Source organism: Bactrocera latifrons, unplaced genomic scaffold, assembly GCF_001853355.1.
Source record: "Bactrocera latifrons isolate USDA-ARS-PBARC rearing strain unplaced genomic scaffold, ASM185335v1 scaffold_38, whole genome shotgun sequence".
NCBI lineage: Eukaryota > Metazoa > Arthropoda > Insecta > Diptera > Tephritidae > Bactrocera > Bactrocera latifrons.
Window position 1 is genome coordinate 934,048 of NW_017537023.1, and position 23,226 is coordinate 957,273.

Consider the following 23,226-nt stretch of genomic DNA (forward strand, 5'->3'; position numbering starts at 1 on the left):
AGCTTATTAGCTATAGAACCCACTGTACCACCTATATTCTACGCGAATTATTTCTACGTACATACATATGTATGTATATATGTATGCATGTATGTATATACATTTTCGTGAATGCTGCTGAGCCTCTGCGTATATTTAGCGAATTTCAACTTGTTTTTTGTTTTACATCATAGTGGGTGTGTATGCAACGTGGGTGTATGGGAGTGCCCTTACAGATGCGAGTGCGAGTACGCTATACACGGAAATACAAACGTAATAGTGTTTGAGTGCGTTTGTGTGTGCGTGTGTATGTTGCAGCTTGCGCGTGATTTTGCCTAGCAGGGGGTAAATCATACATATATTTCCATTCATGCTCAACACTCGGCTTCATGCACAGTCAATGAGTCTGCTGAGATGCTCTGCAAGCCATAGCGTAGCTGCTGCTTTGCTTTCGTCGACTATTTGCTGATCTTTATGTTTGCCAGAGTTTGAAACAAATGTCAGAAAATGTTGTATATGAATATATATATAAGAAAATATATAACTTTTTTAATTTTATGCGCTCTTCCTTTCACTATCACTTTTACTTTTTCTACACATCTCACAAAATATTTGCACGTTACTGTAATTATGCGAAAATTTATTGCTTAACTCATATTTCGATTTTTTCACACTTTCACATTTTCGCACATTTTTTAAATTTTTTTTATTGTGCGCTCACTCTCCTTTAAAATCACTTTTTTCTTCTTCTTGCTTTACATATTTATTTATTATGTAAATATATTTGTCATATTTGCTGCCGTAGTAGTTTTCCCACATTTGCGCTTTATTTCACTCATATTTTGTATGTGTGTGTTTTTTATTGTTTTCTTGTTTTGTCATTTGGTTTTTACCGTTGCTGATGTCCGTTTTTACGCACTGCGGTGGACATTGCGGTCCAATGGTGCTTTCAAAATTAATTATTCACTTGCCCTGTTAAATTAACATTTGTTTAAGGCCTCATCATCATCAGCAAAAACAACAACAACACTACCAACAAAAACATCATCATCATTACCAACTTTGCTTGCTGGCCGTATGAATGGATGGCTAACAACGCTTCCACGAGGAAATTGAGTGCGCGAGAGAATGGTTGGGCAGGAAGTTGCCTGCACATGGACGTAACTATAAAAAAAAGAGCGTTGAGCACACAGCTACACACATTTATATGTATGTATGATATATAAGCTTATATAGTATATTATATTGAACTCCTACAAAAGTGAGCCGACGTACGAATGAGTACAAGCTGTCTCTTATACACATCTAGATGTGTATAAGAGACAGCAGCTACACACATTTATATGTATGTATGATATATAAGCTTATATAGTATATTATATTGAACTCCTACAAAAGTGAGCCGACGTACGAATGAGTACAAGGACTCTATAAAATTTTCAGCCTTTGCGAACGTACGACCGACCAAGCGACCTAGCGACCGAACGGGCAACTGTAAAACGGCTGGCTGTGACACCAGAGCGACCAACAAAACGCTGGGGACAGAAAGGCAGAAAAATTTTTATTAATTTACAAAAAAATTAAGAAATTAAAAAAAAAAATTAAGAAAAAAATTTAAATAATTAAAGAAAATTAAAAAAAAAATTAAAAATATTAAGAAAATTAAAGAAAAAATAAAAAAATAAGAAAAATTAAAAAAAAAATAACTAAGAAAATTTATTATTTTGTAATTTTTTTTTTTTTTTGATAATAATTTGTCAGTAAAACGTTATTTAAAGCCCTTGTGTCCAATAAAAACCACAGAAAAAATCGAAAAATCTACTAAAGCCCATTGTAGGCAATGCTTTTCAGCAGGTTTACCGTCGTTTTTGGGCAGCGTAACACAAAACCGTAGATCAGTTACACATTTCCGCAACAACTTTGCAGCTTTCACGTATATATTTTCCTGCCAACATAGAAGCGCAGAATTATCATACATAATTTTTCGCACATTCCCATACACGATTATTACATTTCATTTTCGCATTTGCTTTGCGCACATTTCACAAGTAATTTACACAATTTCCGCAAATTGCACAATTTTTTTCTCTTCTTGCTTTTTTTCACTCGATTTTCGCACAAAATCTTCAACTTGCTTATATTATTTCATTTCATCAGCGAATTCCAATTACCGTGAAAAACTGTTACCGAAGTATTTGATGGAAACGCACAAAAAATAATGGAAAAATTGTCGCGAGTAAGAAAAGAAAAAACACAAATTTCTTAAATTCCAACAAAATCCACAACAGCAGCGGCGCAGCACAGCACAGCAAATTATCAACGACACCGACAGCGACTACAACGACTTCGAACGACGGCGACGACTACGACCACAACGCACGAACAGCAACGCCAGTACTCATCAGGCCAAACGGCTCACGTATCCTGCGAACCCAATATTGACGACAGCTGCTCCTGCCAATGCTGCTGCTGCTGCTTGTGCTGCAATGTATAAGCGCCTATTTCTATGCTTTGTGCGATGTTTTCGTTGTTGCTCAGCATTCACCGCGGCAGCAATGTAAGCGCGCTCACTACACATGCTCGCCACTGGCGCTCTACACGCTACGCTAAATTATGTACAAAGCACTTCGTAAGCGTTTGCCGCACTCGTTACGCGCTCTCTTTGCTATTTCCTTGATATTATTTTCGTCCTTCAAGTGCATTAAAATTTTAAAATATTTTCACCACAGCGCGTTTCAGTTTCCTTCGGCGCTCAAAGCTCGTTGGCATGTGTGCTTTTGTACCCACGCGCGTTGTTTGGTATACTGTTGCCACTCACTCTCTCGCTCTCTTTTTGTAAGAGAACGAGAGCGCCAGCAGGAATTGTGGCGTGAAAAGGATAACAGTATGTTTGACGTTTAGGTTAGCGTCAGCGTCGCAATGACAAAAAAAAAAACAAAAAACATCGCACAAACCATGTGCTGTTTGGTAAGGCAAAGTAGTGTGCCGGAATTCAGTTTTAGATTTTTATTTTGTATAATTTTGGTAACATTTCTGTACGAATTAAACACAACTGTACACTTAAATTTATTTATAATAAAAAGAAAGAAAATATATTACCCTTTACAAATACAAAAGATTTTTACAAGCACTTGACTTCGATCGTTCACTTTGTATGACAGCTATATGTTACAGTCGTTCGATATCGGCGGTTCCGACAAATGAGCGACTTCTTGGAGAGTGAAGGATATGTGCAAACGTTCAGAGCGATATCTCAAACCTAGGGGTCCAGTTTGCGTATATAAAGACAGACATCCGGGGACACGAAAGTAGCTAAATGAAATCACGCGATACTCGGCAGTCTGATCTTTTATATTTATACTTTTTTTAGGGTCTCCGACATTTCGTTCTGGGCGTTACAAACTTTGTGCCAAAATTAGTATATCTGACTCAGAGTATAAAGGTAATAATAATTTTTATTATGGCAAGTTGCGGTGTTCTTTACTTATTCTCCCGGGCGACAAAAGTGACTCTTGGAAAGTTTGTCATTGTCCATGGACATGCTGTCATGCTATTAATAATTCCCAAATTGTTGTAATTACATAAATTTCCCCATCTGAGTCTAAGTAAACAGCGATGGTCTCAAGAAGTTTGCCTACTGACACACCATCTCCTTGTAAATGTTTCAACGAGACCACTCGAAGTAGTCGAAGTAGATCGTTACTTTCTGAGAGAAAGTTTTTAAGAAAAGTTTTTAAGAAAAACTCAGAAATTTCAAATTTAATGGAGAATGCCTATTGTCTTTCGAAAGAATATTCCTTGGCATTTATTTTTGAAGATTATCTCTTTCAAATGTTGGCCGCGGCTACGTCTCAGATGGTCCAACCGTTGAGTCCTATTTTCGATGACTCGTTCCAGCATTTCGACTGATAACTGGCGCATTGCAACGTGATGTTTTTCTCCAAAGCCTAAATCGAAGTAGGAACATCCACATAGACCTTAGACTTTACATGTCCCCGCAGGAAAAAGTCTAATGATCAATATCGGTCAATATAACACAATCTTGATGGCCAACCGACATGCCAAAACGTGAAATTATCTGCTCATCGAAGTGTTCTTTCAATAAATCCATTGATTGATTGAGACCAAATGTCGCTGAAATCACCAGATTCAATTTCCGGTCATAGTCGGCTATCATGGCGGTCGCACCGGCATCATTTTTGAAGAAATGTGGAGCGATGATTCCACTGTCCCAACCCCTCCAAACAGCTCTTGAATCTTTTTAGGTTGCTCTTCGACCCGTTGCGACAAGTTTGGTTGTTTAAATACAATGGCTATGGGCCAGAACAATATTTGGCTCGAAGACGTCAGATCTTCTTGGATCTTTTCAAGAGTCCATAGAGCGAAGTTATGTCGCTCAGGAAGGTCGAGTTCCGGTCCATATGTCAGTCCGAGTTGTTGCGAACGCCACAGAATCGACTCTTCGTGTACACGCCCAGATACGACTGTTGTAACTATGTATATTTTCTTCACTGCGAGCTGGACGTGGTCTATTCGGTTGATGGGTGATGGTGTTACGAATAGTGTGCTCTGTAGGCCGATTATGTTGACCATAAGTTGAGCGAAGTACGAACGATTGCCAAACAATACCGAAAAAAATAACATTACAGCTGGTGTCAAGCGTGATGCGTGATCAATCAAAAAGAAAAACCAATAAGGTACCTATACTTGGATCACCCGTAATATAGGAAAAAAAAAAATAAATTTTTAATTTTTTTTGTATTTTAATTGCCTCCACTTCATGCGTCTTTCACTGATAACGACTAAAATTAAAAAAAATAAACTATTTTTGTTGCTGTACTCGTATATAAAAATAGGCACATTTTTTAGCGAAGATAGAAAAGTACCATAGCATATTTTGGTCTTCTGAACTTTTTTTCGCAATTGAGTTATTAATTCGCGATAGATGTGTCTTTAGAAAGACGTACTAGTGATAGGTCCTGTAGTTGTTTGATTATTACATGAGGAATGCGCCGAAATCTTAAGTCTATTGTGTTCTCTTCTAAATCACAAAGACTCCCATATCCCCGGCAAATAGATAAAGAACAATATTCTGCTGGGGGTTAGAGAAGCGATGTGATCCCTATTTGGAAACATGGATTCAAGGGCCTTAAGGTTCTTGATGTTAACCAAGAATTAGCATCTTAACTCAATATCTCAAACAGTTGTTGGTTTACTGTATTTTTAAGTGTTTATTCTAAAACTCGTTTTTCTCAAATTTATTAAACTTGCTTGAGTTCTCCGAAGACAAACGATACTATCACTATCAATTTGTTCTGCATGTTCTGCATATAGTTCTTTTTTGGCAATTGTTTTTTTTCTTCTAGGTTTGTATGGACAATATCATCTAGTAGAGATCTTTTAGGTTTCAGCTAAGGATAAGGCTGAAATGACAGCATCACTGGAGGACCTTTTTTAGTGCCGTCGGAGACGAGAAAAGGACATGAGGAACATTTTAGACAGACATTTCAAAAATTGAAAGACTAGTTCACGTGTATATGGACAAACAGACATATGGCTCATTTTCTTGAACTTACCGCACCTAGCATTAGTTGGCTCTGCACCCGACATGTACTTAAATTTCGGTTCGGTTTAAACACAGCACTTCCTTACTTATGGTACTATCAATTCTGCACTATCAACTACTGCGTGATGATGAATACGCTACTCGTTCATTGATGGTAGTAAAAATCAGCTTCTATGGCGGTTTCTTTTGATTGTGCGCCTCTTCTACTCAACGAAGAGTGTATTTATAATTTGTTGATAAGCGGACGGACGCTTGACACACGATCCATGATAAGAGCAGTTGGCTGGCGCACCAAGTAGATTACCCCCGGCGATCCAATTGAGCTAAGAATTCAGTTGCAAATCAATACTCAAACGGAATAGACTGACTAATCGGCGCGAAAGGTGTTTGATAAGGAATATTGGTTGATGAAATTTTGAAAAAGTGAAGCCGAATTTTAAAAAGTGAAGTCGAATTTGAAGATAAAGTAATACTAAAAATTGAAGAAAATATTCGTGTTTGAAAATAAATCATATTTACTAAAATACAGCAACAAAGTGTGTCTTAAGCGTTCCATCAGTTCAACCAGTGAAGTGGTGATGTGAAAAATGGAAAAGTAAAGTATCGCGTATTGCAATTCCAAGCGGGATTTATTTTCGAATTCAGCAACAATAATCGAAATATATATTATTCTATTTTCTTTAGAATTCTGCTCCAAGTAAAATCATTTTTCAAAGCCTTATTATGTTTCTTAATTGCCTGCTGTCTGTTGCCGATGGTGATATTGTCCTTTGTATGTAAGTACGGTGATCATGTGTGCGCTTAACTAACAGACATGATCATCAAATAGTGAATACAAATTACACAAATTAAAAATCAAAAATCTATATTGAAAAACGTATGCTTCAAACTCAAAGTCATCTCACTAAAAGTAATCCCCTTCTACCCCAAAATACTTGTGCCAACGTCTTCTCCAATCCTCGAAACAGTCTTCAATTGATTCAAAATGGTTTCCCCGAAGCGGTCGTTTGAGTTCGGTGGACAGCCAGAAGTCACACGGAGCTAAATCAGGTTAATACGGAGTCGCGGTACGATATTGGGTGAAAATTTTACTAAAAACTCACTAAGAATCAATTCAGTATGCGACAGTTCATTATCGTGGTGAAAAAAAATCAAGAGTTTTCGAATCATAATTATGTCCTTTTTTACGAATAGCTTCGCGAAAACGTTCCATAAAACTCAATTAGTATCCCTTGTTGACAGTTTGGTCGGTCGGAAGGTATTCTGAATGCACCAAACCTCAATAATCGAAGAAAACTGTCAACATAGCTTTGAGATGTTTTTTTCGGCTTCGGTCACCTCTGCTACGATATTCGATAGATTGATTGTCTATTTCCGGGTCGTAATGTATAGATAAAAGACATACCCAGTAATAATACATTACATGACATTCTAATAATGGGGAAACATTGTTTCAAAGATATTAACGCTACGAAGTTTTTCGAAAATATTCAGTGATTTTGGAACCAATCGTGCATTCTCTTTTCTTAGACTCAAATGATTTGCTATGAACTCAAAGTAGTTTTCACTGATCCTTCCGATATTCCAACGACGCTAGCAAGATCTCGGTGTTAATTGTCGATTCTCAAGCACCAAATTCTTCGATTTATTGACATGATGAGCATCAGTTGATGTTGATGGCCGTCCTGGACGTGATTCTTCTTCATGTTTATTTGCTTGCGACAAACAATTATCACTGAAGACATTTTCCAACATTCTGAACGATTCGGTACCAGAAATTTGATTCCAAGCAGTCATACCAACCTAGAAAATATTTCGACGTATGGGATTTCGCGCGAAGTCTTACTAGTGGTATCAGCCGTAAACTAAGTGTTCATATCGTAGATGTCTCTTTATATATACGTATATCTCTCTAAAAATTAAACAATAATTACATCCACATTTTGAGCACCCACTACATGCATGTCTTATACAAAGAGTCTCTAAACTCGATGCACAAAAAATCATATTCATATATTCTGGTGGCTGCACAATTTTCTATAATATTCGCTGATAACAAATTATTGTCTGCGAACAAACCCATGCACTAGCAATCAAATCTATCAGCTAAATAAATTAAAACAATGTGAAGGTATAGTGACAGCCGGTGTCGCGCACCGGCTCCAGTCTACAAAAGTTGCAATAAAAAATGTTTATTTTTATTATAAATAATGAAATACTATTTCGTATTTAAAGTTCAAGGCCAGATGCCGGGAAATACAACAACAAATATTGATAATAATAGTATGTATTGTAGAATATGCAATGATTTCGAAGCGACGCGAGAAAGACTGTTTTCGAAGTCGAAATGAATTTTGAAGCTGACATTATTGTGGTGTTTATGATGGTTCCAAGAGCGGCTAAATTAATTGAGTATATAATATAAGAAAACAGAAGTTAAAGCTTAATCAAATATGGAGACTAGAATAATTGGCCAGCTTACTAACCAACCACAAATAAATTAATAAGCCCAGAATAAACTTAGAAGCTTAGGATTTGGAACACCTGCTCCACTCCGTTCTGATTTATGTCGAATAGTACTGAAGGGTTTAAAATTATGTTATTACACTTTTTATTCTACCCTACATACATATATACATTTATGTTATGACTGTATTTGTGTTTGTAATACATATTTTCCGTACTCCGGCTCATTTAACCGGAACCTACCCAACTAAGCGATCAAATACATCAATCACAGTGAACTTTGCACACTTCTCGAACTGTGTTAACCATAAGCGTCATCAACAATAACAATTACACAATTACAACAACAAAATAAAGTCAGTCATTATGAACTTTGAATATTTCTATTACTCATTAATCGCCTTTTGCTGAGTGAAGATAAGCAAGCATTGGGCCTCACTCAATAAAAGTTGTAAACAAAAAGAGAAAAGCATATACATATGTACATACTATATATGCTATAAATTGTGGCAAAAAAAGCTCCCGGGAATTGTAATTAAATTCTTTGGGTAAGTGATATTTCAAGGAATGGAAACAGCCAGGTAGCTTCAAACATTTTCCTATGATGGAATCTAGTGCTACAGATAACCATATTTCCTGATCCTTTTTGGTGTTATTTCGTCATGGAGACCGAATTTACCGACCGCTGTGCCTAAGATACTTTCTTTGCCCACCTTGGCGGTAAAGTCGCCGCTCCTTTATATGGCCCTGTAGTAAATGCCACAATGCACTACTTGGACAGCGGTGATGTCAGCCTTTACTCTTACGAGGACATCAGCCAACACTATAGTGGTCGTCATCCAAAAGGGGGGTCTCTCAGCCGAGGCTGTTTTAATTATTTTTTGATAAATATGCTTAGTGTAAGACTGGAAGTCGTGAGCTGCTGGAGCCATATGTAAAAGCTGTCTCTTATACACATCTAGATGTGTATAAGAGACAGACACTATAGTGGTCGTCATCCAAAAGGGGGGTCTCTCAGCCGAGGCTGTTTTAATTATTTTTTGATAAATATGCTTAGTGTAAGACTGGAAGTCGTGAGCTGCTGGAGCCATATGTAAAAGACACGATTCTGGCCATTCCCAAGTGAATGGCGCTCAGAGAACTTCCCTCACTTGCGTGAACTTTAACACTTGGCTCCATCCATTCAATTTTGTTTTTCGCAAACAAGAGTTTTTGATTAATAGAAATTATTCAAAGAGGGTCGAGAACGCGTTGACGACGAACTACGCCCACAATGGTCATCAACATCAACTGATGATCAAAACGTCAATAAAATCCAGGAATTGGTGCTTGAGAATCCACGATTAACAGTCAGAGATCTTACTGGCATCATTGGAATATCGGAAGGATCAGTGAAAACCATTTTGAAATACCATTTCGGCCTAAGAAAAGTGAAAGCACGATTGATTCCAAAATCAATTTTTTCGAAAAACAGCGTCTCGTTTACGTATGTGAAACAATGCTTTCCAACTATCAGGATATCATGAAACGTATTATTACTTTCGTTGAGCCTTGGATCTATATTTACGACCCGGAGACAAAAGACCAATCGGCCTAATATCGTGGCAAAGATGAGCCGAAGAGGAAAAACCACTTCAAAGAACGACAAAAATCAACATTATGTATACAGTTTTCTTCGATTATCGAGGAGTAGTGTACTTCGAATTCCTTCCGATCGGCCAAATTGTCATTAAGGGATACTAATTGAGTGTTATGCGTCGTTTGCGGGAAGCTATTCGTAAAAAGAGGTCCGAATTAGGGGCCGACAACTCTTGGGTTTTGCACCACGATAATGCAACGTCGCATAATGCATTGATTCATCGAGAGTTTTTCGCGAAATTTTCAACCAATATAGCGCATTCGCTGAAAATTATGGCTATCACCCAAACTCAAACGACGCCTCAGTGGAAACTTTTTTGAGTCAATTGAAGACATTAAACGTGAATCCCCACGCGCATTGAATGCTATTCCGGAAATAGACTTTAACAACTGTTTCGAGGATTGGAAAAAATGTTGACACAAGTATATTGGGGCAAAGGGAGATTCCTTAAAGGGCTTTACTCAGTTTTTGAAGAGTATATTAACAATTTTAAAGTTATGAATAACTTCTTACTATTTTTTGCCCATAACAGTTTTTTCATGTATATTTTATGAATTGTGCTTTGTATATAAGTATATATACATACTTACAAATATACAATAATCTTTATCGCCAAATAAAAATGCACAATTCAAAGAAGCCAAATCTACAACCTTCCAAAATAGATTTATTAGCACTGCTCTTATCATAATGCAAGCTATTAATATACATATGTAAATAGAAATATATACATACATACACATATATATGATAAGTACTATATACAATCAAACACTCATAAGCACATTTGTTGAATTCCGAATTAGATCCGGCATGCGGTCTAAAATTCAGATGTCAAAACGGCAAAATTGCATATACAGTTAGACATGTACACATATAAATGCATTTTTTTATTAATGAATATACACACTTATTATATAGGCATATATTAACACACCCTTTCCTTCATAACTCCTTCATTAAATCAATGCATTTCAGGTGTCCACTACAGTGATGAGTTGGTTAATTATGTGCTTAGCATCAAATACCCCACACTCACCATCTCCAAATCCAAGAAGATTCGTACTTTTGTCGATACACCACGCAATGCGGGAATATTTCACTTTCTTCTTCAAATTAAAGGTCAGTGTGACTTTGAACAAATAAGACAGTACTATGCCGACAATCTGACGGATGCGCGTGACAAGGCTGGCTACTTGCGCTTTCCTAAATTGCGCCAAAAATTGGTGACCTGTTGGGGTCACTATGCTTGGGTGAATGATAATAGGTGAGTGTAAATAAACGAAAGAACGTAAGCAAGAGTCTACTTTGAATGGAATTGAACATAAGATACTCGCATAAATTTTAGGAAGGTTGCATGCAAACATCTCACTTATTGGCAGGAAGATATATGGTACTATTATCAGGGGGAAATGGAAAATAATTTTTTCCTTATACAAGAGATAGAGGAAGTTTTTAATCAACGTCCTCATTTTTTAGATCCAAAACTCCTTTGCGGAAAGGATGGAAAAACTTAGCAAACTGCCTTTAGTGTCTTTTTGAATGCGAAACGTCAGATGAATTCAGTGAATGAGAGAGTGGTGTAGGTTGGGGGCAATTCCTTCCGAACTCTGAGTGCTCAGAATTCTGTATTCTCTGGTTTCTCTTTACGGCCCTGGATGGATATCTAATTTTGAAAGTTATAATTTTTGAGACTGACGACTTCTACAATATTCTTTCCCAGTAGGAACAGATTAGTCCAGTGTCCCACTTGGACAATTAAAAGCAGCGGTCTTTTGCAGCGGTCCAACATAAATCTGGTAAAGGGAGATCTAATTCATATGGATAACTGAAGGTGTCAAAACCAAATGATTTTAAGTTTTCACTCGCGAAAGTAGGCAGTCAAAAATGGAGTACCAGACACTTCGACTATAGCAAACATTTTAGCATTACCACATAGGTAATCCCATATATAGGAAGAGATGAGCTTCACTAAGGGCAAGAAGCTCACTACACCTCTTCATGTTATTAGGTTAGGTGAGGTTAAACTGGCAGGCCAATAACTCACGTATAGATCAGTTTTTGGTCCTTTACGATACCAGATGGAGTTCAATTCCTAGGTCCAAGAGAAGTAGTCATCCTTTAAGATGTAGACTCTGTGGCCTCACTATGGATACCTCCTCCCGTATATCATACCATGGGGACCCCAGATGCTTACAGCGGAGTCTTGCCAATGCGAGACAAGTGCACAGGAGATGCTCCATTGTTTCCCTGGTGCCCTGCTCTAAACATTTCCTGCAGTCTTCTCAATCTGATACTCATGGTATTACAACTTTACTACTTCCCCATAATTGTGTAGTCCTAGGCAGCTGTAAATACATGTAAGGTTCTTCTAATTAATGACGAATCGAGATCGAGCAATTACAGGCGCTTAGTGAAAAACGTCTTTATCTAATAATACGTATTCTTATATCTTCGATTGTCCGACTTTACGCAGCGTTACAGAACGATAAGTTGTACTAGATATACGACGGCATCGACATAGTTCAACGAATTATGTGAGAGGGGCTAAGCTGGCTAGGTCTTGTCATCCGAATGGATGAAAACACTCCAGAGTTTTCAACGCAGTACTCACCGGTAGAAGCAGAGGAAGAAATATACTCCGTTTTAAAGGCCAGGTGGAGAAGGACATGGCTACACTTGGAATTTAAAATAGCCGCCAAACTGCGAAAAGGAAGAGCGGCTATATCTATGCCAATGAAGAAGAAGAAGACGATAACCCCTATACTTTTATTGGTTTAAAATATTTCTGTAAATAAGTTGGGTATCTGAAGGAGTTTCCTACGAAATTTTAGTTAGTCCAATATACTGCTACATTTCAAGGAGTAAGATGATTAAAGGCAGGACATTGTCACACCAAGTGGGGTTTCAACATTTGCAAAAATAAATGAGAATTCAGAAGGACTTTTTAGGCGACTCAAATAAAATAGTTAAGAATTGCAGGTACTTACCAAGTTGTAGGCGATGTGTGCTTGATCCACTGTTCGCTATTTGTCTCGATCCCGCTTTACTAGACACTATAAAATACATATCACGCATGTCTTTTCTTCTTTCAGTTCCTTCAATATAAACAATCATGTTGTGCTCAGTGCACGTACATATCGTGGACGTCCAGTGAGCGACAGTAATATACAAGATTTCGTAAGCGAATTGGCCACCAAGTACATACCGTCCGACTTGCCACAATGGCAAGTAATCGTTATACCAACAGCAACGACCACGTCCAATACAACAAACACAGCAGAGACTGAAAACGAAAATATGACAGCTGCGACACAAACCATGGTTGGTATACTTACTAACTTAACGCTGGTGAACTATTTTGTTTATTAAGTTTCTTCTTCCAATTTTAGGCCGAACACTACTATGTGCTCGTGAAAGTACATCATCTAATCATAGCCGAAGAGGAAGATTTACATATTAGCGAAATCTTAATGCTGCAGGAGAATGGACGCAAACCAGTGATAGATATCGATCAATACGGCGGTAGACGGAAGTCACAAGCACTATCCTATTTTGTGCGTGAACCCGTGCACATAAGACGTCTGCTCCAACACATTGCCGCGCAAATAGTGAATGCGTGGAATGCTTTCATCTATGAGTTTGAGTCGCTAGAGACACCAGATGGCTATAGACCCGTGCATATTACGAACGTTACGCAGTTGTTGTCGGTGTTACTGATCGTCACCGTGAATGTGTGCATCGATTATTGGCGCACAATGCAATTGCGTCAGAAGCTGCAACGGCGCTACAATGTGCAAAAAGATAACTATGGTCGTCTCAGGATATTCACGATGCTGTTGATGAAGGAGATCGAGCGACGCAATCTCTCATGGCAGTCCGCCTGGATGTCGATCTGTACTTCGTGGCATCCAACGAATATTGTGAAGACTTGGACTAAGTTCTTGTGGCGGCTCAACATCAACAATACCATCTTGTTGCCCTACCGCATCTACTGCGAACTGATGGCCATACGTGAGCTCATATTCCGGGGACAAACTCATCTAACGCACACACATGTGGGACGCATATCGATATACCTGCCAATGTTGTTGTATGCGCAAATCGAATTTCTCAAAATATGCTATGAAATCTTCAAAGCGCCAGTGAATATTTACGAAGAACTCTTTGTGAAACCGTCCAAAGAAGCGAATATATTGCAATTGAAATCATATTCGGGACGTAAAATCGTTTCATTCTCCAAATCCATCAATGCCGCTGAATTGCGTCAACGTCACAACTTTGATGCGACGACTTGTGAATCCGACTTCATACTCGCCTGCCTTGCTGGCGCATTACGTGATTACTTCGCTGTGCATAGCAGTCAGGCGCCAGTGCCACAGGTGCTCAATACGACGTGTCGTACCATTGCCAAGGGTTACTTCACGGAGAACACGGGCAATAAGGCAGAGAACATTGGTGGTGTGGTTTTTCTACAATTGCCGTTGCAGGCGCCCAGCCGTGAGCTCGTCCATAAAGTCCACACTATTGTGGAAGATATACGTCGCAAGCAAATCATGATCTATTTGGCGTCGCTGGGGCAAACTCGCTTCGATCTGCTGACCGCTTTGTTGCCACGTGTATTGACGAAAGTTTGTTTGAATTTCTTCTCACATAATTTTCCCGTTACTATTACGGAGATACACGGCGCTACGTCAGATTTTGAAACACTCTGGGGTCATGTGGTGGAGGATGTATTGCTCTTCAGACCGCCGCAATCGAAAACTTGTGGGTTTCTTCAATTGTTGTGAAATATGTAAATTTACTAAAGTAATGTTTTATTACTCCTTCCAGGTTTATCTTTGAATATTCATCGCTTTGGAGATCGATATCGTTTGGCGATAATGGCCGACACCCAACTGGGTCCAGATCATTCTCAAATATCTCGTGCATTTGAAAATTATATTGAAACATTGCAACTATGATGTGGTTCCAATTTATTCATTCATTTCTGTGATTAAATAATTTTGTAATAAAAGTCGGTTAACGAAATTAAAATTTTGAAAATTTAATGGAATTAGTCGGTATTAATTAATATCTGGTAAGCTTTTCAACCAACCAGTCTGAATCATTAATGGAGTCACGTCGTCCGTTCCCACGGCAGTCGGGACAACGTAACCGGAACGGACCCGGATTTTTATGCGGCCAAGGACTGTCAACTCGGTATAATTCTGCCGCTGCAACAACAACATTAATTGAGTCATGGGGGTAGTCACTACTAATTACGGCTTGACTGAAGATGAAAGACAAATATTAGACTGTAAAACCTTAAACAGTGAATTTAAGAAGTCTTCTGATATTAAGGTCTTAAAGTTCTATTAAAGTAAATATTAAATATTAATAAATTAGGGGTAAGATAGAACGATCATTCTTGAGATACTTAAGGATGTCTGTTGCGGTTCCAACGTCAATCACAAGGGATGTGTCAGCACGGTTCTTTCATGGATTAGTAAAAAGAATTATACGTCGTAGACCAATTTTTCGAAGAGAGCCTGCAAGGAGAATATCACTGATTTGATAAATGCATCCTGAAGAGATCAAATCAGCAGACGTTTTATTCTGTGAGGAAAAATGCGATTGAGACCTTTGTGACCGCAACTTAGATGGCTCAAAACGTTTCAATTTATGAAACAGTTGTGAATTCCTACAACAGATGGCTCTAGGATAGCGAAATTGATCTATTCCGAACTAGCTGTTTAAAGATAGGGCCCAAGAAGTCGAGTTTTGGGACGACTACTCAATTACAGATGACTAGCGGACTATACTTAAAACATCACTTTAGGTTTCTGCGGTAACATAAATTTTAAAATATTTTGAAAGAAATGCTACAATTGGCCGGTCAAGTCGTTTAGGTAAAATCAACAATTCTTGTTGTTTTACCGGCAGAAAACATTCTTTAAGAATTTTTGAGGAATGGTGTCGAGTTGACAGTCCTTGGCCGATTAAAAATCTGAGTCCGTTCCGGTTACTTAGGCTCGAATGTCGTGAAAACGGACGTAAAATCAACAGTCCTTGGTAGCGCCTTCGCGGTCTAGCGAATTCTTCGCAGTTATGAGATGGTTTAAAATTAGGGAAACTATTTCCGTAGCTGTTTAGACAGCCAAACGACACAAAGTTTGGGCAAAAGGAACATAGGATATCGGTTCTTTATGAGCTCAGAGTTCAATGTGATCATACTAATATTTCTTAAAATACATACATATGTATATAAAGGCCAATATGTATACTACACTTTGTTCGGAAACGAAGTCAGCTACACCAAAAACTTAACTTTACATCAGATTCACAAGTCAAAACGGACAGATATTTTTGAGATTAGAAAAACATTTTTATGTGCAAATCAGTAATTTGAAGCTTCTTTTCTCTGCTGTATATATATTTTGTAAATCATTATTAAATTTAACCTTTAGCAATGGACAATACGACTGAAGATTATCGCAAGCAATGGAAACACAGTTTTTTAGATCAAATGAAACCGAAATTTCAAGTAAGCGGCAAGGGCAATTAACTATACAATGAATATTTATTAATGCTCAAACTTTCAGACAAGTACCGGACAGGCATGCCAAGAACATATGAGTTACATGAGCAAAATGGCAGAAATTGAGAGTTACAAACAGCAACGCCGACAGCAACAGCGCTCCAGCGGTGGGGATGCAGATCGGGCGCTCTACGATATGCATTATCCTGGTCATAGCAGTCAGGCCGACAGTTATCGCGGTAGTAGTTACAACGAGAACAGCAACTTTAATCGTCATTATCAGCCCAAATCGAAACAAGCGCCTGCATTACCTTCATCAAGTAACGCTAATTCACACAAAATGCATGGCATGGACACCAATGTATATTTGTATGAAACTGATTCCAATATGGGTGGCGTTGGACCGGGTTCCGAGGAAAGTAATAAATCACAGAAGTCTTCCAAAACTGTGGTTAGCAAAAAAAGTTCACAAGACCTACGCAAGATGGTTAAATCGCAGTGTAAGCTACACGAAGTGATTGATAAGACTTTGAAACAAATGTGTACCACCGAACCGTTTACTTACTCTGAGAGTGTTAATGCTAGCACGAAGGAACAGGCGGCACAAATGGGTTCGCAGAAAACACCGGGTTCTTGCAAGCGTTGCACTGATAAAGTGTATGCACGTTCAAGCCAAAAAGATGTGATGACTGAAATGTCGAAAGGTGATTTTCTTGAATGCCGCTCAGGTGATACGTTAACTATATCGGTGGATGATGTTGTGAACTCGAAAGTGATTAATCCAATGATACGTAAATTACAACGCATGTATTTGAACAACTTGCGCGAAGAGATGTCACTGATGGAAGATTTGGAACGTTTGCCACATAAAGTAAATGAAGTTTACAAAGCCACCATATTTAAACAGAAAGAATAAGACGCTGTTCGGTAATGTTACTTGAAGAAAGTTTCTTGTGGAGAATGCGTGAAATGGGCGTTGCACATTTTAAATACATTTATTTCTTTATAAACACAATTCATCAACGCATTTTTTTCGAATAAATACCATTTCTGATTAACGCACCAAACTTATATTTTCGATTACCAATAACTGCATATAACAAAAACTTTATATTTAACGGTTTTAACCACTTCTGTATAGCTCTTTGCAGTTGTTCAAAAACTCTACCATCATATTGTAGGCGTCTTCGTCGAGTTCCGGATCGTCTTCAGCAAATAAAATGGACTATAAGACATAAGCAAATTAATAAACTGACATACTTTAGTAGTCTTGCTTTAATTAAATACCTCTTTAGCATCGATAACATCACTACCCATTGGCTTGCCAATGATTTCCACCCAACTTCCGCTACGTCCACCGGTAGAATCATGCAGTTTAACGCGAATTTTTTGCTTGTCCGTCGACATGCCCACCAGATTTGTACCGGCTTCCTCTTCAATGCGCAGGAATATGCTCACATTTTGGCCATTGAATTTCCGCAGCATGCCACCATTTACAAATGTACGTCCCTCAAAAGATGGTGCCATTTTTGAATAATTTTTGGAGAAAATTAAATAAATTTAAATAGTAAAGAATAATAGAATGCAATTGCAAAATAATCCGCCAAACGATGACAGTGGACGCTGACTCAGCTGTTAGCAGTGTTGTAAGGCGCAGAGACCGTATAGAAGAGTTCCTCCGCACAAATTTTATACAAAAATTGTGTTTAATTGAAATATAAGTTACAAAAAATATTTTTATATTTTAGATAGTTTTGGAAATTTAAAACTCTCTATATAATGCTTTCAATAAAATTTACCGTTCTAATACTAATTGGTTTCGAAACTATGGCAACTTTTAAGTATCAATCGGAAATTTTATTTTCCAATTGGACCAGCAACCCTGACATTTAATTTTTTTCGCGGCAACCCGGTAAATGTACAAAAATCAATCGAGGCAAATCAAATTCTGCTACTGCTGCCAAAATTTTCAATTTGAAAAATTCTAAATAAAAATTCTTTGCAAAATTCGTTCATCTTTATTAAATTAAATATCTTGTTCATCATGCTAAAATCGTGCAACATAAAGTCGAGTTTTTAATTGAAACATTTGAGAAAAGTGAAGAGATCAGAAAAACAATTTACATTTAAAAGTGTATGAAAAACCGTCAAGTCGCTTTTGTGTTCATTTTTTCACACCGCCCCGCTACCATCGCAAAAAAAAGACATCAGCTTAATATTGCTACATTTACCAGCGACGTCGCAGCCACCGTCAGGGTTTTCCGTGCAGCATAAACAATACAATTGAAGTATTTAAATTTATTTAATAACACAGCAAAATTGAACGGGCCATTGATTTTTCTCAGTTGTTTGAGCAAACTGCTGGAATTTTCAGCATTTGGAAGTAGTAGTGCGACAAAGAGCTGCTAAAATGAGTAGGTTGTCTTGTTAACAATGTACATTAGAATTAAATATGTTTTTATTGTTTAATTAATTTTATTTTATACGCTTTTATGTCAAGGATAAAAGTGCCTGTCATCATGATGGTTAGGAACGATTTGTTTTGACTATATTTTTTCATGAATTCTTTCAATTATGTACATATATTTTTTGTTTACGCACGGTTTGATATGTGTTGCGATGTCGTCATCGTCGACATTGCCGCAGGCGCACAAAAACAAATAATATCCTTAAGTTTGTAGAGGAAGCATGGGTTAGGATATTAATGGAGTGTCGTGTCTCTGAACTTAAGAAGTCCTTATGATTGTTTAAAAATGCATTAATTGATTTAATTTCGTTACGCATGTAAGGCATATTCGATTATTTTATTTGTGGCATAAATCGAAATTAATATTGATTTTGGTTTATATAATATTTTTGAAGAGTTTTATATTTTTTATTAAGAATATTTATTACAAAATCAGTGCTCTTCTTTTAATTTTTATAATTTGAATAATAAATGCTAATTCTTTTTCTATTTCATTTAATTCTTTTTATCTATAAATATAATATTTTTTTAATTTAAACTGCCTAATAGTCCATGATTTTATTATTAATCCTTTTTATATAATAGGCGAAGAGGAGAACGATAAAGTCACTTTGGATCTCTCGCGGAAGCAATTGAAGAAAGTGCCAAAACAGGATGACGCCCAAAATGTGCGTGTACTCAAACTGGACGAAAATGAGCTGCAGAAGATTGACAACATCGACTCCTATTTGAAAATTGAAGTTGTAAGTGCGCATAACAGTAATAGAAACAACAGTAAAAATGGTAAAATCGTAAAATTTTATTATTTAATATATTACAGCTTTCACTTAGTAAAAACCAGCTACTACGCATGTATGGCGTCTGTCGTTTACACTGTCTGCGCGAACTAAATCTATCGTTCAATGGCATACTCTCCATTGAGGGCCTGAAAGATTGCATACATCTGAGGCATTTGAATTTGGAGGGCAACAACATAAAAACCATTGAGCATTTAAATAATAATATTAAATTAGAATATTTAAATTTGGCTGAGAATAGTATGGGCAGTATATCGGATATATCGTTTTTGAAGAATTTAAAGGTATGAAAAACAAAAATATTTTGAAAACAAAAAAGAAAAAAATTGAAAAAAACAAACAAAAAAAAATATTTAAAAAAAATTCTGTTTTACAGGAATTATATTTGCAAGGCAACCGCTTAACGCATCTCCGACAATGTGATAAATATTTACCCGTATCCTTGGAAATTTTAACCTTAGCAAAAAATTCTATTAGCGATTTAAATGAGATCTGCACGCTGTCGAATTTGTCTAATTTGCATAGTCTAACCTTGAGTGAGAACCCATGTATTATGATGACTGGCAACGCCGAGTATGTTTTGTTTATGTTTACCAAAATTTTGTTGCATATTTTATTACTACTTACCACACATTTTTAATTTTTTACAGTGGCTTCGATCATCGCCCTTTCGTGTTGAATTGGTGTATGAGCTTAAAAGTGATTGATGGCTTTGTAGTAGATCCCATTGAGAGGTATTTATACGATTAGATATTTAAAAAATATAATTTATTGTGCCTAAATGCAATTGCAGCCTCAAAGCAGAATGGCTGTACAGTCAGGGGCGTGGGCGACAATTTCGCATTGGTGAACAAGCTACCTTGGCCAAATATTTAAGTTCTGTTTGTCCACTTATTGGCAAAGCATTGGAGAATGAGAATGAACGCAAATTACGTTTGATACTTAGCAAAGCACAGCAGCACCAACGACAATTGCAAGAGGAAATATCAGAGAATTCAAATGCGTCAAGCAATAATTCACCTTCTTCGTGCAGACGTAAGACCAGCAGTCGCATACAATCACCGAGATGTAAGAAAATATGCATATTTACTTAATTGTAGCTTCGGCGGGACCGTAGCTAATGTTTGCTCTTGTTTTTTGTTTCGTTGTAACTCACATTTTAATTTCACCTCCAATTTGTTTTTAGTTTCACGTTTAAGTGGGCGTCAAGGCTCACCTGACTCAATGGTGAATAGCTATCATGGCAACACTTCAAGTGAAACGAGTAAGTAATTTGAACTGTAATGCATATTTTCTAGTTTTTAAGTACTTGCGTAAAAATCTTCTTTTAGTTACGAACAATATAAATCACACAACACCGATGACCACTTCGTTGATAGAGAATATCAAACATGATTCGATGCTAATGTCACAAAGCACATGTGATAGCTCAACAACCGGCGGTGGCAGTAATATGAATACACGCACGAATAATTCGCAGGAATCTACGCCTCGCACGATAACGCCAAATCCATATAATGGTTAGTGAATTTGAAATTTGTTTGTGGTTAGGAAATGATATTTTTAGGTTAGAAGATGATATTTTTAGTTAATAACATTTTAATATGAAAATAATATTTTTAGTTCAGAAAATGATATTTCTGGCTTAGAACATGATATTTTTATATCACAAAATTATATACTTAGTATATAATATGATATTTTTAGGTTAGGTATCGCCACCTTATTGAACACAAAATAATTCTGTTGCTACTTTAATCTCCGCTACCTCACACTAACGGTATTTTTCTATATTACAGATCAAAATTATACCAATATGCCGGTTAACGTTGGTGGTCCCTTGGCTGCGGCCTCCAAAATGGTGCCCGTACCAGAGGCGCTTATGAGCCCAGATGTTTGTCCCGCCGCTGTGGCGCAACGCGTCACCGTCAACGCAATCAATACGCAAATGCAAAATTCGAAAACACACAAAAACAAAGGTTATTTCCGTTTGCTGTCATTTTTATTATATTTTTCATTTCGGCATATGAGATTTTTGTATTTCGTATATTTTTTTTTTTTTACAAATTTTTTGTTGTACAGCTGTCATTTATTGTTTGTAAATATGAGAGTCATCGATATTGAAATCGTTTTAGATAACAAACTCAATTCACCGAAGATGCGCAGTCCGCACTTGAAACGCAATACGGAACGCTATAGTCCGAATATGAGTCCACGACGTGGTAGTAGTACTTCGAATATGACACTGCAACATAACAATGTGTCGAATTTGAATCGCACCGTGGCCGCACATGCGCAGGCACAGGTGGATAATCAAATGAAGTCGCGCCTAACGGGCAATACGATGCACGTGGTGGCGCCGGATGCCGGTTCGGGTGGCATCAGTTCGGATGACGATAGCGATCACATAAATATTGACAAGCTGAAAACGATACGCAACAAGGCGGCACAGCGGTAATGCTAAATTACTACGCTGCTGAGGTTAAAGAAAAATAATTTTATTTGCAATTATAGCACACAACAACAACAACAGAAAGAGGCTAGTTTGCAACATGCAGAGAATCATGCTACCGAGTCTTCGGCGGTTGTTATACAAAAGATATGGCGCGGCTATCGTACACGCAAGAAAACCAAGGATATTGCAGAGAAGCTGCTTAAGATACGCACACACGAGTATATTGAGTAAGTAGACATTTAATTTGCTATGTGATTCCAGGCTCATTTTATTTCTTTCTGTCGTATTTGCAGCAAACTTACCAAAGATATGGAGCTCACCAAAGCGCAACTGGAGAACGAACGTAAAATACAGCAACTACAAATGCAGGCTATAAATGCGCTGTGGAAGAAGGTCTCCACAATGCAGGGTGGCGCAACAGTTAGTAGCGCCACAACTAGTATGACTGACAGCGCCACAACTGCTACTGTGGACGGCGGTAGCAATATCAGCGTTTCGACGGATAGTGGGCGTACCTTAGCGCTGGATAACAGCTCCACCGCCGCGGTGCACGACTTGGCCAAGACGTGTACAATGCTCACTAATCAGGTAAAGTTGTTGTTTAGCTTTTCATATAAAACACTTTTGTATAAAATTGGCGCTGCCAACAGGTGCAACAACTGCAAGGCTCCATGCGTGACATACTCAACTGCCTAACGTTATTCTGCAACTTGCCACAGGAGAATGTCAAGAAATTACTTTCAGCCGGCGTAGCCGACGCACTGGCCACCAATGAGAAACGCGATTGCGCTGCTACGCAAACTGAAATCATCGCTGTGCACACACCACAAATTGAGAATCAAAGTAATTTTCCATTCTCGAAAATACGCCCATCAACATTGCCGCTGGAGAAGCAGAAATGTGGCGCTGGCGCTGGTGGTGTGGGAAATGCCAGTCAGCAGCAGACTGTCTCAACGAGCGTTGGTTGCGACATGCAAACGCAACCATACCAACACTTGCAGCGTGAACAAATCACCGAAGTTGCTGAGCCGGCGGATCAGTTCAATGAAAGCGGCATACACAGTGAGGATGTGCGCAGCGTGGATGAGCAGGGCGATATGTGCGGTGAGAAATCCGATGATGGCAAGGAATAAGCTGCAATTTCTTAATTTTCGGATGTAAAATTTAGTTGCGTGAAGTGAACTACCCAAGCAGTATAACGGTGTATATATTTGTTGGGTGTGTGTATATGTGGTAAAAGTGGAGGCTTCTCACAAAGCAAAAAGTTTGCACCGAAGAACGTCGTGTTATACGCGCAAAAAAGATCTCAGCTACGGAATGTTTCTATTCCCAGTCCA

The 23,226-nt window shown here is 37.8% G+C and overlaps 5 protein-coding genes across 7 annotated transcripts in view; 3 read left to right on the top strand and 2 right to left on the bottom strand.

Annotated features, from left to right (window-relative positions):
* Window positions 1-12,718, bottom strand: part of LOC108972136 — a 58,161-nt gene extending 45,443 nt beyond the window's left edge. Inside the window, exon 1 of one of the 2 annotated variants that reach the window (XM_018938635.1) lies at window positions 12,641-12,718. The gene's annotated coding sequence lies outside the window, so the exon portion shown is untranslated. Of the gene's footprint in view, window positions 1-1,839; window positions 2,351-12,640 lie in introns of those variants that run through there. The other variant, XM_018938634.1, reaches the window with a different exon arrangement.
* LOC108972135 lies at window positions 5,900-14,687 on the top strand. Of its 2 annotated transcripts, XM_018938631.1 has the most exons (7): window positions 5,900-6,011; window positions 6,075-6,140; window positions 6,230-6,321; window positions 10,629-10,917; window positions 12,746-12,974; window positions 13,043-14,417; window positions 14,484-14,687. In XM_018938631.1, exons 2-7 carry the CDS (start codon window positions 6,133-6,135, stop codon window positions 14,612-14,614), a joined length of 2,124 nt encoding a protein of 707 aa, XP_018794176.1. In that variant the 5' UTR covers window positions 5,900-6,011; window positions 6,075-6,132; the 3' UTR covers window positions 14,615-14,687. The 2 variants fall into 2 exon arrangements, with proteins under 2 accessions (XP_018794176.1, XP_018794177.1); XM_018938632.1 differs by having other exon boundaries at window positions 5,900-6,140; window positions 6,230-6,317.
* A 1,292-nt stretch (window positions 14,688-15,979) lies between these two features.
* Window positions 15,980-17,237, top strand: LOC108972115. Its single transcript, XM_018938595.1, has 2 exons — window positions 15,980-16,176; window positions 16,235-17,237. Exons 1-2 carry the CDS (start codon window positions 16,102-16,104, stop codon window positions 17,084-17,086), a joined length of 927 nt encoding a protein of 308 aa, XP_018794140.1. The 5' UTR covers window positions 15,980-16,101; the 3' UTR covers window positions 17,087-17,237.
* On the bottom strand, window positions 17,218-17,920 carry LOC108972116 (replication protein A 14 kDa subunit). The gene is made up of 2 exons (XM_018938596.1): window positions 17,458-17,920; window positions 17,218-17,395 (listed from the first exon to the last, which is right to left on the bottom strand). The coding sequence occupies exons 1-2, from the start codon at window positions 17,695-17,697 to the stop codon at window positions 17,294-17,296; spliced, it is 342 nt and encodes a 113-aa protein (XP_018794141.1). The 5' UTR covers window positions 17,698-17,920; the 3' UTR covers window positions 17,218-17,293.
* A 168-nt stretch (window positions 17,921-18,088) lies between these two features.
* Window positions 18,089-23,071, top strand: LOC108972131. The gene is made up of 13 exons (XM_018938624.1): window positions 18,089-18,584; window positions 19,223-19,380; window positions 19,458-19,718; window positions 19,811-20,007; window positions 20,085-20,168; window positions 20,228-20,502; window positions 20,621-20,698; window positions 20,766-20,954; window positions 21,234-21,413; window positions 21,570-21,888; window positions 21,949-22,116; window positions 22,183-22,477; window positions 22,540-23,071. Exons 1-13 carry the CDS (start codon window positions 18,581-18,583, stop codon window positions 23,020-23,022), a joined length of 2,691 nt encoding a protein of 896 aa, XP_018794169.1. The 5' UTR covers window positions 18,089-18,580; the 3' UTR covers window positions 23,023-23,071.
* The last annotated feature ends 155 nt before the right edge of the window (window positions 23,072-23,226 follow it).

Excerpts from the sequence above, each read along its gene's own strand:
- LOC108972135 (XM_018938631.1), top strand. Across the intron at positions 6,322-10,628 it reads GGTGATATTGTCCTTTGTAT|GTGTCCACTACAGTGATGAG; the intron begins GTAAGTACGGTG and ends AATGCATTTCAG. Across the intron at positions 10,918-12,745 it reads GCTTGGGTGAATGATAATAG|TTCCTTCAATATAAACAATC; the intron begins GTGAGTGTAAAT and ends TTCTTCTTTCAG.
- LOC108972115 (XM_018938595.1), top strand. The coding sequence starts at position 16,102 with ATGGACAATACGACTGAAGATTATCGCAAGCAATGGAAACACAGTTTT. Across the intron at positions 16,177-16,234 it reads AAATGAAACCGAAATTTCAA|ACAAGTACCGGACAGGCATG; the intron begins GTAAGCGGCAAG and ends TCAAACTTTCAG.
- LOC108972116 (XM_018938596.1), bottom strand. The coding sequence starts at position 17,697 with ATGGCACCATCTTTTGAGGGACGTACATTTGTAAATGGTGGCATGCTG. Across the intron at positions 17,396-17,457 it reads ATGTTATCGATGCTAAAGAG|TCCATTTTATTTGCTGAAGA; the intron begins GTATTTAATTAA and ends TATGTCTTATAG.
- LOC108972131 (XM_018938624.1), top strand. Across the intron at positions 20,169-20,227 it reads GTAGTAGATCCCATTGAGAG|CCTCAAAGCAGAATGGCTGT; the intron begins GTATTTATACGA and ends ATGCAATTGCAG. Across the intron at positions 20,503-20,620 it reads TCGCATACAATCACCGAGAT|TTTCACGTTTAAGTGGGCGT; the intron begins GTAAGAAAATAT and ends ATTTGTTTTTAG.